The sequence below is a fragment of the Trachinotus anak genome, unplaced genomic scaffold, assembly GCF_046630095.1.
Source record: "Trachinotus anak isolate AG129_WGS33_773 ecotype Australia unplaced genomic scaffold, CSIRO_AGI_Tana_v1 ptg000031l, whole genome shotgun sequence".
NCBI lineage: Eukaryota > Metazoa > Chordata > Actinopteri > Carangiformes > Carangidae > Trachinotus > Trachinotus anak.
The window spans coordinates 1,718,624-1,733,091 of record NW_027273882.1 but is presented as its reverse complement, the minus strand read 5'-3'; the positions used below and the strand labels follow the sequence as shown (position 1 = coordinate 1,733,091).

Below are 14,468 nucleotides of genomic sequence, written 5' to 3'. Positions count from 1 at the left end.
CTCCACCTAGTGGCTGGTGCGTATAATTTAAGACAATATTAGGAAAAAATAAATCATTCTAATCTATCAAATTCATTAGTTGTGGTTATGTGTACTAAGCCGAACATCCCCGAAGCCCACCCCTTTAAAAACAAAACCATGTATAATGTCTTCTATGTGCAGAAACATTTTTAAACGGGTGTAATGCTACAATTAATACATTGCGCAATATGGTTCGGTGACGAAAATACACCGGAAGTAGAAGTAGCTAACATGGCTAGCTTAGTTAGCTTGCTAGTATTAGCTACAGTGCTGTTGTGCGACCGTTGAACCGTTTGACAACTGAACTTTTTGCTTTCAGTCATTTAATTTAAGCTTTATTTTCTTTTTAGAAAAATAAAAGTATCGTAAAATAATACCTATTATATATTGGGTAACGCTGGTCGTTACGCTAACACGTTTGTGTAGTAATTACTTCCGGGGTAATTTTGTAACTTGGACACATAACACCCTGCCACCCATCCAGTGGTCCTGTCCCCACTGACCTGCCACCGGTCCCCGCTTTCATGTCGACTGCGGTGCTGATTGCCGCTGTTGTCGGCGGAGGAGTCCTATTCCTTATGCGCCGTTTGTTTCCCGCTAAGAAGCCCGGAAAGCTGCTCCGATATCCAGCCGACACCATGCGGGGAAAGACAGTCATCGTGACCGGGGCTAACTGCGGGATAGGTAAGGCCTTGGCCGGGGAGCTGCTGAAGCTCCGAGCCCGGGTCATCTTGGCTTGTCGGGACCGGCGCAGCGCTGAGGAGGCAGCCCGGGACATCAGGACACAAGCGGGACCAGAGCAGGGGCAGGTGGTCATCAAACACCTGGATCTCGCTTCTCTCGGATCAGTCCGAAGATTTTGTGAGGAAATTTGTGAGGTAAGTTGTGACGGTGAGGGAAGTTAGGACACATTTTCTCCAGGTGAATGGACAGTTTAGCTTTGGAAATGACCGGAGCTGTTGTCATGTGCAATACAAAGGAAAGAGCCACAGGTACTTTAGCTGCAAGGGAACTGTCCATGGTGCTGAACTTAAGGGTTAAAACCTTTTTATATACAGTCTGTGGTTAAAACCCACAGAATATTCTATTTACTGAAAGCTGCTGTGTCTCACATGTAAGGATGTCATCAAATATTTGGCCTTTTTGATTGAACAGTTGCTTAAAGTATTGATAAGTTATCAAAATAGTTGCGGATTTATCAACTAATCAATTCAACAACTAAACATTGCAGCTCTACACTCAATAAATGTAGTGTCCACCTTTTTAAATGAGAAGATTTGCCACTGTTGGCATATTATTTGTAACATACATGTTTTTGAGCAGCCTCTATTATGATACTTTAAAAAAAAAAAAACTCTTCATAAATCCTGTAAATACCAGGCACCTACACAATAACAGGGAATGGGTATCACTTAACTGACTCTTTACTTATCGTGGCTCTTCATTTTAATAGGACTTTTTAATTGTAACATGCTGCACAGCAGACCTGCAGGACTTAATTCAGAGTTCCTCCAGATTTCCACATCCCCTTTTCTAGTGTAACTCACACTGTTCAGAGTTTACTAATGTTCTTTTTTTCTAGGAATATATCGGTAAAATATTGCTTTCTTTATAATAACATCATCTTGCCATTTCCTTGCCATGCGCTAACATGTACCCCCCATAACCACTAGGTGTCTCAGGGTGTCTCCTAAAAGACTTCTATTGGTCCCACAATAATTAATTAGGGCATGTAAAGTGAAGTAAAGGCCTGTCAGTCAAGGCTGTATAGGTTGAAAACACACAGACAGTGCTAGCATCACATGTAAACAAATGTACAAAATTGTTTCGGCTAATTACACAAATCAAGATTTTGGCTGTTTCTGATATAAAGCCACCAGTAATTTGGAATTCACTAAAACCTTCCTAACTGGAGTATCTTAGTTTTAAACGGTTCACATGTCTCTGACCCATTAGGAGGAGTCCAAGATTGACGTGCTCATCAACAATGCAGGCGTCTACCAGTGTCCCTACACGAAGACTGAGGATGGTTTTGAGATGCAGCTCGGTGTGAACCACCTGGGTCACTTCCTCCTCACTCACCTCCTGCTGGACCTCTTGAAGACTTCTGCTCCTAGCCGCATCGTTGTGGTTTCCTCTAAGCTTTACAAGCATGGCCACATCAATTTCGACGACCTGAACAGTGAAAATAACTACAACAAGGCCTTCTGCTACAGTCAGAGCAAGTTGGCCAATCTCCTGTTTACACTTGAACTGGCTCGTCAGCTGGAGGGCACGGGGGTCACAGTCAATGCTCTCACCCCTGGCATCGTGAGGACCAGACTAGGCAGGCATGTTCAAATCCCTCTCCTGGCAAAGCCGCTGTTCTACCTCGCCTCACTGGTCTTTTTCAAGAGTCCACTTGAGGGGGCCCAGACTCCTCTGTATCTGGCCTGCTCCCCAGAGGTGGAGGGAGTGTCGGGGAAGTGTTTCGCTAACTGCGAGGAGGAAGAGCTAATGGCCAAAGCTACAGATGAGCAGGCAGCCAAGAAACTGTGGGACATAAGCAGCAGGATGGTTGGACTCACTAACTAAGCAGAGTCCTGCTCTGTGGACAGTGTTTCAGAGGACTTACGTGTTATTGGACAAGATAATTAATCCCCAGCAGCCCCACAGACTCTGTACAGGGAGAGATGGCTTGTGAAAAGACCAATTGCCACCTTTGGGACAAAATCATTAACTGACTGACATATTGTGCCGATGAAGTGTGTTAAGTGTCCGTGATTAAGTGTGCTGAGAGTACATTGCATAGAGATTGTATAAACTTTGAAAAATTTAAAAATGTGCCTGTAAAATTGATGTTCCACTAAAAGAATCCATGTGAATTTGTGACTTACATTTTGATTTCCTAGAAAGACACTCAGGAATGTGGGGCTAAATAGGAGAAACATCCTAAAAGAGCACACATACACTACATAAAGGGATCCTCCAGGGATTTAAAATTGTATTTCCATTAAGCTGCAGATGATACCATCAGAGTTATACTTTGGAAAGCTCTCTCCAGAGACACAGAAGACATTTTACAGCTGTTTCTACAGGCTAAGTTGTACTCCTCACGATAAATGAGCAGACTTAAATGTAACACTGGTGGAGTGTCTCTTTAATCATAGATTTCCCATTTATCCGTAATACTTTCAAATCATAATATAGCAAATATGGAAGTATTTCAGTGCCAAAAGAGACTAAAATAATTCCTAAAACTTGCGAGTGTCTGCTTGGTCTCAAGTTATGAATACAAAACCTAGATAGCACTTTGCTCATAAGCCAGTGACCAAGATTCACACAGACATGATCAAAGGGAGTGAACTCATCTCGTAGCATTCATCAAAGCCAAGCTGAGCTGTCACATTTTCCTCCACTGTGAGGTCACATTATTGCTTGTGCTGTGCAAATCCTCAGAGCAGAATGAAGAGCATATCCGTTTCTGGTTCAGCCATAGTGTTTGAATGCTAAATTTGTGCATACTTTAGCATGTATTTTTGCCGTGTGAAAAGGAGAGGCGGGAGGGGGCAGCTGTTAATCTAGTTTCCCTCTCTTGATGCGTTTGAAGTGTAAATGCTCTCTGCTGTGTCTGGAGGAGCTGGAACAATAATAAGGTCGACAATGCAGATCAGTGAGCTGCTGCGGCACTGAGGCTCCCTCCCGTGGATGGATCCAGCCTCACATGTAAATGTCCTCTTACCTCAGCAGGTAGGAAAGGAGTTAAAAGGAGATGTAGCAATAGTTATTATAATGTGAAATTCAGATGCACGACAATAAAATCATGAAAACTCCAGAAATGATTGAATGTGTTATGTGTGCTAATAAAACCACTGTTTGCGAAGAAGGCTGAATACAGAGGGTGGACTAAATACATGGCTGCAACTTGCAGTTTTCATTCTTGATCAAACCACTGATTATTTTCACAACTGATCATACATCATTATATGTCAGAAAACACTGAAAAACAAATCACCTTTTCATGCCCAGTGAGAAATCTTAAAACGTCCTGTTCTGAGCTGCACCATTCATCCATTGATTGACAGAAAAATAATAATCTGCAACTAGTTTTGATATTCAATAAATTCAAGTCATTCTTCAAGACAAAAATATATAAATTGTTTGAATAATTTCAGATTTCGTTTGTCTTCTATAAAAAAACAAAAACTTAATATCTTTGGGTTTTGGTTATTGGACAAAACAAGATATCTGAAAGACAAGACAATACATCATTTTGTCATACAAACAACTAGAAAAAAATAGATGTTATAATACATGCCTTAGTCTTGTTTTTGTCTGTCCAACAGTCCAAAATCAACATATACTATATTGATTTTGTTATTACAGAAAATGTAAAAAAAAATTGTAATAATTTACTAAAAATTATTAACAACCTTTCACAATTGATAAGCTGGAACTAAGGAATTTTTGGCATTTTTGCCGGAAAAAGTTGCATATGAATTCTCAGCCATTTCTAATTGTTTAGTTGCTTAATCATTTCAGATGTAACTAAATACAAGAAACAAGTAGGTATTTTTGAATAATTAACTAAATGCTTAGCCAACAAATTGTCAGAAAAGACTGGAAAGTCATGAAAAGGTCCTCAAGTAACTTATTTTGTACAAAAGCTGTTGAATTTAAGACATAAAAAAGCAGGAACTTCTCAGATTTAGGAGACTGGAGGTACATGTTTAAATGTCTTAGAGGATTAAATGATTATCAGAATATCTGGTGATACATTTTTTGACTAATCAGTAAGTGTTAATTCACATCTTAGTGCAGTATATTGGCTGAAAAGGGTAGAATTAGCAGATCTAAAATAACATAAGCTTCACAAATGTGCCATTAACTTGAGGGATCTTTTGATCTTTTGCTTTACATTGCACAGTATTCTTATAATTTTGTCCACCCTCTGTATTAAGTGGCAGCATTTCACTTTAAGCATATCAAAGACAAATGTACGCTGAATATTAGCTGTTATTTAGAGTGTCAGATATCACAAATAGTCACAGCAGAGCATTCATTTCCTCATACTGTAGTATTTTTTTCTTGATGATGACTCTCTATGAAGCACAAATGAACTTCCGCTCAGTTTTGCGTTTGCTTATCTTGGCAAAAATCCCTCTCTACTAACCTATTTTTAAATCCACAACAGTGATAAAGCAGGGCTTCACGGTGACTCAGCAGGCACGCACCACATGGCTACAGAGATGCGAGTTTAAATGATGAAAGGTTCGGTCACTTGACTTAACACTGCGGCTCAGCAGACATGTAATCATCTTAAAAACAACAACTGGTCATATGCAACTTTACTTTGAAGCAGAGCGACGTTAAAACGTCTTGTCTGGTTCATGCGCTCACATCTCAGATCCCCACACAGCTGCACGTGAACGTGAAAGGAAGTGCTGGGAGCTTATATGTGTAATTTGTGCTTTATTAGGCGAACAAAACAACCAAAATATATAAACATGCATCGTAGTTAAAGAAACAAGGTTACAGTGGCTTAATGGGGTGTGGGCATCCAAATCTGAGGTAGAATGGGTGCAGGAAAACCTCTCCATGGGATATAGAAGAGCAAAAACAAAGTAATACTGACTGCTAAGACAGATCTCAAAACGCTCCATCAATAATAATATAACACACCCATCAATACTGTCAAATTCAATCAACAAAAGAAAAACTAAATGTATGTTTCCTGTTGCTCGTTTCAGTGATACATTTTTTTTGACGTCCCCTCATGTTTAACATTCACATTTAAATCCTCACACTGTTTTAGCTGTTTAAAAAAAATGACTGAAACAAATCTATATGCAGTTTACTTCTCACTTAATATACCTTTCTGAGTTCTCAAATATAGGATTGGCAGTTTTTTAATTTATGTACAAGTTCCAGGTTTATCAAGAAGGATTTCATTTTGTGTGATTGTTTTGGATGTACAGTACTTCTTGCTAACAGCCACATACAAAATATATCACTCAATTTGTAGTTACAAGTATATATTTATACATTTGTAATTTAAATACGTACACATTCTTACAAATTTAAGGGCCGCTTGAGCTCCACTTCTCCTGTAGGCCCACACCCAACTCTCAACATGACTGACTTGCTCTGGACAATTATGTAAGTGTAAACTGCCATCCACTGCCATACAATCGAAGCTTTTAGATAATCAGTAATAGTTACACGTTCATGGTACTGAATCATTTGGCTCCTGGCTTCTACTCAAACCATTTTCTATCAAAATGGTCGTGCTAACAGAAGGTGCAGCAGGACACACCAGGGCTTTGCCTCTAACATCCTATCGAAGAATAAACCTGATTGGAAAGTCCTTCAATTCAGAAGTGTTCCATAAAGCTGGGCCTTGGTCAGACTGTCCTTCCTGGAAAGTCCCAGGGAGCCAAATTTTTGGTTATACGGAGGAGGAGGGGGTGGGGCCGGTGGTGGCGACTGGCTCACCTGTGCAGGCAAGCTGTGCATCTCCACTTGATAGTGCTGCAGCTCTGCTGCCATCTCCAAGGACCTCTGGTTGAGAGACTCGGTGGAGCTGTTGGGGCTGGGGTCTACATAATCTGTGCTCTGGCCACCAGCTGCCACGTTGCCCTCCCTGTCTTTGGAGCTCCCTGAGTGGTAGAGGCTGTGCTCCGACCCCTGACTGTCCTCGGCTCGGTAGATGTGGGCTTGGCTATGTGCCTGTCGCAGCCCTGGGCTGCATTCGGGGCTAGGGCTGGCAGCCACCCACACTGGGTCCATGACACCCACCTCATGATGATAATAGTCAGCCCCCTCCTGGAAGCTGCTGTAGAGCGGCCCGAGTCGAATCTTAGCAGGCCGCACAGAGAAGTGCTGCTCTGAGAAGCTGTAAGGTGAAGCCCGGCCAGGGCTGCGGTAGGTGTGGGCACTTAAGTCCTCCACACTAAGTTGTCTCCATCGACCAATCAGCTCCTCCTCCTCAGGGGCTAAGGTGCTACCTCGACGACTGTCCCCGTAGGCCACACTTGGGGATGAAGAGGGAGGGAGCGGCTCATAGGGTTCACTGAAACAGGAGGACATGGTGCGGCTGTAGACAGGCGAGCTGCCGTTCTGGTGGTGGCTCAGCTCTGTCTGCTGGAAGGGATGAGCGTTGGCAAAGCCTCTTGGACTGTCCCTCTCCCAGGACGAGTCACTCTTTCTCTCATAGTCACCTGCATCTCTCCAGTCCATGTAGAGGGAATGATGGCGAGGGGAGGAAGCTACACTGCTGGGTGGGCCGTTGCCTTTGTCCTCAGATCCCCCTCCACTGAAGCTGGAGTAGGAGCTGGAGCCTGCCCCCAGAGTGGTGGGGAACTTAGCAAAGTGCTCCTGGGAGAAGCCGGCCCTCAACCCGACTGATCCCTCCTCTGGATTGCTGTCAGTGGAGTTTTGGGGCCCATACAGCAGCTTCCTCTGACCGTGGAGGTCCATGCTGGGTCTCCGCTCACGGTGCCGGTCGTCAGGGCAGTACAGAGCCGTGTCACTGCTGTACAGGTCAGATTTGTAGGCTCCGCGGAGCCCCAGGCGCTCTCCTGGGCCCAAGCTCTCCAAAATAAAAGCATGGTCCTGGGTTTGTGGGCTTGGGGAGCGGGAGGCCTGGCTGCTGCTGCAGGCCTCGTCTGGCTTCTCGAGCACTTTGGCAATGAGAGAGGCCGGGACAGAGTCGGGGTAGGTGTGACAGAGAGGAGACTCCTCCATGTGCATGGTCAGTCGCTCCTGAAAATCAGCAGGCAGCTGGACGCAGCAGAGAAAAGAGAAGGGCAGGAAAAATTTAAGTGTTGCTGTAGAAATTATGTAAAACTCTCATAGAATATTCTAAGCACTTTATTCAGAGCAAATACTTAGTAATACAAAATATCACACTGGCCAATGTATTCTGCCCCATTTTATATGGTATTCTGATGGATTGGTTTGTAGAGCCAGGTCATAGCAGCGGTGACACTGTAAGAAATTGGCCCTTATTTTCTGACAGTGTCAGTATAATGTCATTGTCTTTGGTCACCAAAGCTACAAATCTGCCACTAGTGGTGGTGTAATGTACCACATTTCTCTCATGATTATCAACATTGTTGGTGTCAAGCGGCCCAAAATCACACCGTGTAAACAGGCCTTAACATAAGAACTCTGCACTGCATACATATTCCATAAATGCATATTTATAGAAAGATAAGTAGCTTGTATGACATTATACTTTCTTAATTTACTGTATCGATACGTGGCTTTTTATCCACTTGGAGTTCCTGTACCCTGTGCACTGCAGTATGTGTGTCAGTATGTCACCTAGTACAGCAGGTGATTTCCAAGTATGTCACCACAACACACACCTGTGCGTGTTTAGTTAAAAAAAAAAAACAGTGTCATTTTCAGTGACAAGAGCATCAACAGAAAATAAATGTGAAAATGGAAGCGAACTGAGTCGCCTTCCATGAAAAAGAAGGACATTGTTCTATTCTGAGCATTTCTCAATAAAAAAGCTTATATCCACTATCTGTGCCTCTCCATAGCAACAAGCATTAAGCCAACTGCAGCACATCATCAACAGGAATCTAGGCAGTTGTTCCTAATTGGCAATGAGAGGCAAGCTAATTATAACTTTGTAGATAGAGAAAAAGACAGACACCACCGAGAACATGAAAATACATTTTATCATAACAGTTTTATTACAACTTGGACCAAACTAAATGCCACTTAATTACTGTCCACACATTTTTCATTTGGGCTTGTTCTGAACAAGATCACAGTTAGCTTTTATGTGGCATTCAGAAATGTGAGCCCAATCATTTTATGCCCTCTCTGTGCTTGTTTTGCAGCAAAACAAACGACTAAAGCACTTCAGTAAGCGCTGAAGAGCCACTGCGCTCCTCAAAATGCTGCAGCGCCATTCATCAATATGCTTTCGATTAGCTTCCACCCACAGGACCAGCAGACATACAGTGAGCGCATGTATAGCCTCCGACCCCCATTATGTTTGGCAATCAGCCCACAGAACAGTTTTTCACTCCATAACAGATCCTATACTGCGCCTAGCCAGGGTGTGTGTGTGTGTGTGTGTGTGTGTGTGTGTGCGCGGAGGGGTATATTATGTGCCTTACATAACCAAATGCAGTTTGCATTGATATTTCCATTCTGCTATATGGGTAAAATGTGGAGAGGCATTCTTTAACCTCATGGACACTTGCCAGCTTTAAAATCTACTCATGTCACACGGGTGAAGCGCAAGCTCCCAGGGCTGATGCAGGGGATAGTGGTGCCAAGCGGGCCTGGTGTTAAAACATTTATCAATACTCACATGCGTTTCTAGCATGATGACGCTGCAGTGCACTCTGTATTTACATTTTGTCTCGTACTGTAGTTTTAGCCCCTTGAACAGTTCGCTGCCTCTCACTTTTGTGCACAATTTGCCATGAAGTGGTTTCTGTGCTGCTCCGCACTTAATCATTGTCAAACAGTTACATGATCACCGAACTCCATGCAGTATAATTACACTCTGACTTATGCGCCGCATAATGAGTGACAGGAGGAGAAAGACTTAAGAGCCCTGGTTTACTTTAGACTCCGGTCTCGTAGATGGGTGCAAACGCAAGAGATGGGCTGTTGTTACTTTTCATATCGAAGCTCAAATATGATTCTAGTTCAATGCCATAAGCATGAGGCAGTTTTTCTGGCAGTATTTAATGTCTTTTAATTTTTTAAGTATAATATTTCTGTTGTTTGACACACAATAACATAATTTATACTTTGGTTGAATAAAATGTTGATTTAAAAAAAAAAAAAAAAACTTTATTTAACGGCAGTAATGACCTCAGTAGTGGGTAAATACTATATGCAGTCTGTGGGTAAACAGTCTGTGCAGAAACAATTTCACTAAAGTATCTATACATGGATAAGAATCACAAAGTATAAATTAAAGATTAAAGATTTTTTGACTTTTTGAAACCTTGCCTTCCTCTTCTCTCAGGTGAGAGTTATTAAGCCGAAAAAAGAAAAAAAAAAAACACAGCTTTGATTCTTCAGTTTCTGCCCTTCCTGCAGTGACCTACAGTAGTCATTGCTCCACCAAGTCTCGTCTCTTATCTCTTCTGCTTCACAAAGGGCAAGATGACCTTCAGTTATAGTCAAGATGGCAAATTTTTTCTCATGTCACAGGTTGAAAATTCAGCTTACTGCTGCTGAAGAAACTCCTCACTCACATCTCCTCTTCCCCACAAATCACAGCTATTTTACCAAATATTTCCCTCTTACCTGGCTTCCAGTGCATTGAAAAATTATTGTTTTGTCTGGGTTAACATCAAATGTCAGTGCAGAAAGCCTGAAGCTCTTACGGGTCGCAGCCTTGGTTGAATGTGAGCTTTGTGAAGTAAGAATTGAAATGCATTCTACTTAAGCTGCTATGGATTGGACTGAAGCCTGTATAGAATGAAAGAAACTAGTAAAACATTTGAGCTAGAAAAGGTGAGATTCAGTGGATTCAACAAAAAAAATAAGATTTGAGTCTGAAACAAGACTAAATGACATGTAAAAGTCAGTTTAAAGCTCACCTCAGAGAGCTGGGCTCTGTAAATAGACTTGTTGCACTGGAGGAGCTGAGCAGCCAGGTTACAGTCCTTTCTGTACAGATCCTATGGAGGCACAGCATGACCACAATTAGAAGAGATAACAGGGATAAATGTTGGAAAATGCTGTTGCTGACTAGTTCTCTGGTCTCTGCTGGGTAGATATCACTTAACTTCTATGCACCAAAACTTACTTTGCCTCTTCAGAAATGTGGAACTGAATCTGACTGTTAAACGTCACCCTGCATAGCTTATTGTGAAAGTCTTTTTTGTTGCTTTTATGCAGCATTTCAAAAAGCAAAAGTGTGAAAAGTGAAAAATTATCCTAAGCCAAGAGGATAGTATCCAGTTTTCTCTCTGTAACCTTAGTTACTGTCCTCATTACATTTTTGGGGTATTTTAATTACTTGAGTTTACCATATACGCTGTTTATCAAGCTGTATAATACACTGTTGTATTGTTACTATTGTGTGTATGTCTCAGTAGGAGTAATGTCATGTTATTTTGGACTTTTGCTGAATTTACATGTATTATTATTAGTCTAATAATTATTTCATTATCGTTTACAACACTATCACTGTTATTTGTACATTTAAATGCGTTGTTTATTTATGTCCTCTTGCCTAAGACCTGCCATTTTTTTTTGCGAGAGACAGTTTTGAGTGGGACAGTAAAAGAGCAGCAGTAAATTCAAGACTACACTGCTGTGAACTGTAAGAAAGTGAAGCTGGGTGAATACTGTCTTGTTATTTTGAGTATTCAAACTATGGCCAGCTTCTTACCCACAGCCAAGAGTGAAATCAATATACATCTTTACTGTCTCGTACTAGAATAGTATTATTAACAAACGTGGCTTGTTATAACAGAGAAAATATCCTACCATGAAAGTATCTTGTTATAATGAGAAAGAAATCTAATTATAATGAGAATTTCAGTAGATTGTACAGTATTTGTGCCTTGGATAGTACAGAGGCAGAACTAATAGGTATTGTTTGGTTTCCTAGACATTAAAGTTTGTTAAAGTTGAGAGGAAGCATCAGTGTGAGCGGTGTGATTTTTACTGGGCTCTTACTCACATTGTCCTCGCGCAGCTTCTCGATAGTGAGCTTGGCCTCCATCAGGTGGTTGTTGAGAACGATGATCTCTCTGCTCAAAGCCCGCTTCTCGTCGTCATGGTGCTGGGACTGATGAATAACATGCATGGAAAGGCGACAACATTTACTTCCACAATAATTTGTAAAGCTTTCAGTTCAAACATTAATCATCAGAACATGCATACAGTTTTTATACATTTAATACAATACACAGATTTACAGTAATTCTCACACCGAGCACATTTGCACGGCCTACAGTGCTATGCCATAAAAAAGTCAGACAAAAAGATATAAGACAAAAAGTCTTATATCTTAAGTGATGAGGCATTTGTCAGATAAGAACACCACTAAAATCTTCTATAATCTTCTATAATGGACAGTAAAACATGAAATGGACTTCATCTTCAGTCTCACAGAGACCATTAAGGCTGCCTGTTTTTCCGGCTAATGACAAAGCATCTGAATGTAACAGTGAAAGCGCTGATTTTTTTACTTTTAGTTAAAGGCTCCATTTGTAAGTTTTGCTATTGCTACTTAGCCAGTGTTAGCATTGACAGCTGTTTACTCACCAGTCCAGAAGAAACTTGACTTGATCAAACTAATCCTTTACCTGCCAAGAGCTGTCTCCAAAAAAAGCAACCCACTTGTTTTGATTAAACTTTTATCACTTCGACTACTGAATTTAATTTAGCATGCTGACCGGCTAACCCCAGCCCAGCTGGACTATCTGGTATCAAACCACTGTAGCTCCCAGGCTGCCCTGAAGGCATATTATAACTTCTTGTCTTTGAAACGCAACAATGGCTGAAGCTCTTGGTGAGACTGGTGAGTACACAGCTCTTAATGCTAATGCTGGTTATGTAGCGTGAGCAAAACTTGCAAATCGCTGCCTTAAATTCTGCTTCACACAAGGCTCCACTCTGGACTCTTTTTTTCTACAGACAAGATGTTCGTAATTTAGGTTTGTACCAAACATCAGCAGACCATCTTTCTTTATACTGTACACAAGAAACCATTTGTGCTGAGAATCCTGAATATCACACTGTAACCTATTTGGAAAAATAAAAACTAAGTTCAATCATAGAAAATAAAGGTCTCTTTATGTCCAAACCTCACCAATATCAGCGCTTGAAAGAGCTATCCACTATTTTGAAGGTTCTACTATGAAACTGTGTCTCGTGTCTGAGGCCGGGTGCACAAGATCCTGGCTCTAAATATAAACACAGCATTAATACTCTAAAGATACACGATACAACCTCACCCACTGTTAGTGTTTAAGTGGTGGCAAAAGATGCTGTAGCTGGATTTTTTTGGTTACTATGGGTAACACAGAGAGCATGACGTCAGTAAACTCAGCACTCCACAGAAGCAAATTTTCTCTTTCCTGTTGGCTGAACTCAGAAACGACTGGTGAGTATTTACTGAGTGCAAGCTTTGCATTCTGTGTGACGCTTCAATTAAGGAAATACAGTCCAGACCGCAACTGTTTGAATGTGCTGAAACACGGAGCCTGGAGAAAAAGAAAAAAGGAAAAAAAAAAAGTGTAACAGCCTGCACTGTATCTGGCAGCTGACATTTTATTCTTGTGGTTTAGGTGTGCAGACGTTTTGTTTTTTCTCTTCAGACTTTCATTCCTTGGAAAACTGTGGCCGTGTGAATAGAAGCACTCAAAGTATATCACTGTTTATCTGTCTTGTAATTACATTCTCTATAGCTGAGCAGGGCCAAGGGGTCAGATGGGTTTGTGGCACCTCTGGAGTAAACAAGCTTTACGATTACAGAGAGACTTAGTCAGCACCTCTCTCACCCTCGAGGAGGGAATACTACGTGAGATGAATCAATAACGGCTGATGAGGACACTTCAAAGGAAAATAAATAAATAACTAAAAAGCTGTTGGCTTATTTTAAAAATGACCATTTTTATTCAAGCAAAAAGCCGAGTGACCTTCAGCACCTTATTACCCGTACCTGGTATCTCACATTGTAATCATGACGACAGTCATTGTGATGATTATCTTGCGCTGTAACAAACCCTTTGCTCAAGCGTTTTCAGCTGTGTATTCAACAGCGAAGACACCTGATGGTCATACAGTGTTCTCAGGCAGGCTCGTTAATTGTATCTTTCCACCGGGGGAAAGCAATGTCTGACAAATGAAGTGAGGTGCGGCACACTGAGGAACAATGGGTTTGCTATCACTCTGCCACTGGAAGGAGGACAGCCAATTGTAATAAGCCATAATTAATGTCAGTGGTACCAACAGCAGGGCATTCATATTCAAATTGGCTCTCCAAGTGTTCTGCACCATCTCTAAACCCAATGACTTGCTTACATGTTTCTCTTTCTTCTGTCTTCAGGTACTTAATAGCAAGCATAGGAATTCATCTGACTGGACACACACACACACACACACACACACACACACACACACACACACACACACACACACACACACACACACACACACACACACACACACACACACAGGCTTAAACACTTACATTTCTATGGATCTTCTCCTCCAGATCTTGGTTGATCCTCTGCAGTGCTGAGTAGCTGCTTTGTATTCTAAACAACACAATAAACTCACTTGAGGATAACAGTTTGTAAATACACATACTATACATATACTGTAGCAGTCAGAGACCTCTCCAAACTATTTATTTTCAGTTTGCACTTTAAAGCACTTGTGAGTTGTTCTTCACACCTCACTGACCTCACTCCACTGATATGATGATTTCGTGAATGTTTTATTCTATTACTTGTGATCCAGAA

General features: G+C 41.4%; 2 protein-coding genes across 2 annotated transcripts in view; one reads left to right on the top strand and one right to left on the bottom strand.

The window, feature by feature from the left end:
* The first annotated feature begins 444 nt into the window (after nucleotides 1-444).
* Nucleotides 445-2,885, top strand: rdh14b (retinol dehydrogenase 14b). The gene is made up of 2 exons (XM_071467758.1): nucleotides 445-899; nucleotides 1,978-2,885. The coding sequence occupies exons 1-2, from the start codon at nucleotides 546-548 to the stop codon at nucleotides 2,593-2,595; spliced, it is 972 nt and encodes a 323-aa protein (XP_071323859.1). The 5' UTR covers nucleotides 445-545; the 3' UTR covers nucleotides 2,596-2,885.
* A 2,570-nt stretch (nucleotides 2,886-5,455) lies between these two features.
* LOC139612409 (brain-enriched guanylate kinase-associated protein) overlaps nucleotides 5,456-14,468 on the bottom strand; it is a 31,384-nt gene continuing 22,371 nt past the window's right edge. The window contains exons 4-7 of the mRNA XM_071467964.1: nucleotides 14,195-14,261; nucleotides 11,678-11,785; nucleotides 10,587-10,667; nucleotides 5,456-7,782 (exon numbers count right to left, since the gene is read on the bottom strand). Coding sequence (XP_071324065.1) covers nucleotides 6,370-7,782; nucleotides 10,587-10,667; nucleotides 11,678-11,785; nucleotides 14,195-14,261 — 1,669 coding nt within the window. The 3' untranslated portion in view covers nucleotides 5,456-6,369. The remainder of the gene's footprint in view (nucleotides 7,783-10,586; nucleotides 10,668-11,677; nucleotides 11,786-14,194; nucleotides 14,262-14,468) is intronic.

Bases quoted from the DNA above. Each gene is read 5' to 3' on its own strand.
- rdh14b (XM_071467758.1), top strand. From the start codon at position 546: ATGTCGACTGCGGTGCTGATTGCCGCTGTTGTCGGCGGAGGAGTCCTA. The intron at 900-1,977 runs GTAAGTTGTGAC...CTGACCCATTAG, and splicing joins TTTGTGAGGAAATTTGTGAG to GAGGAGTCCAAGATTGACGT.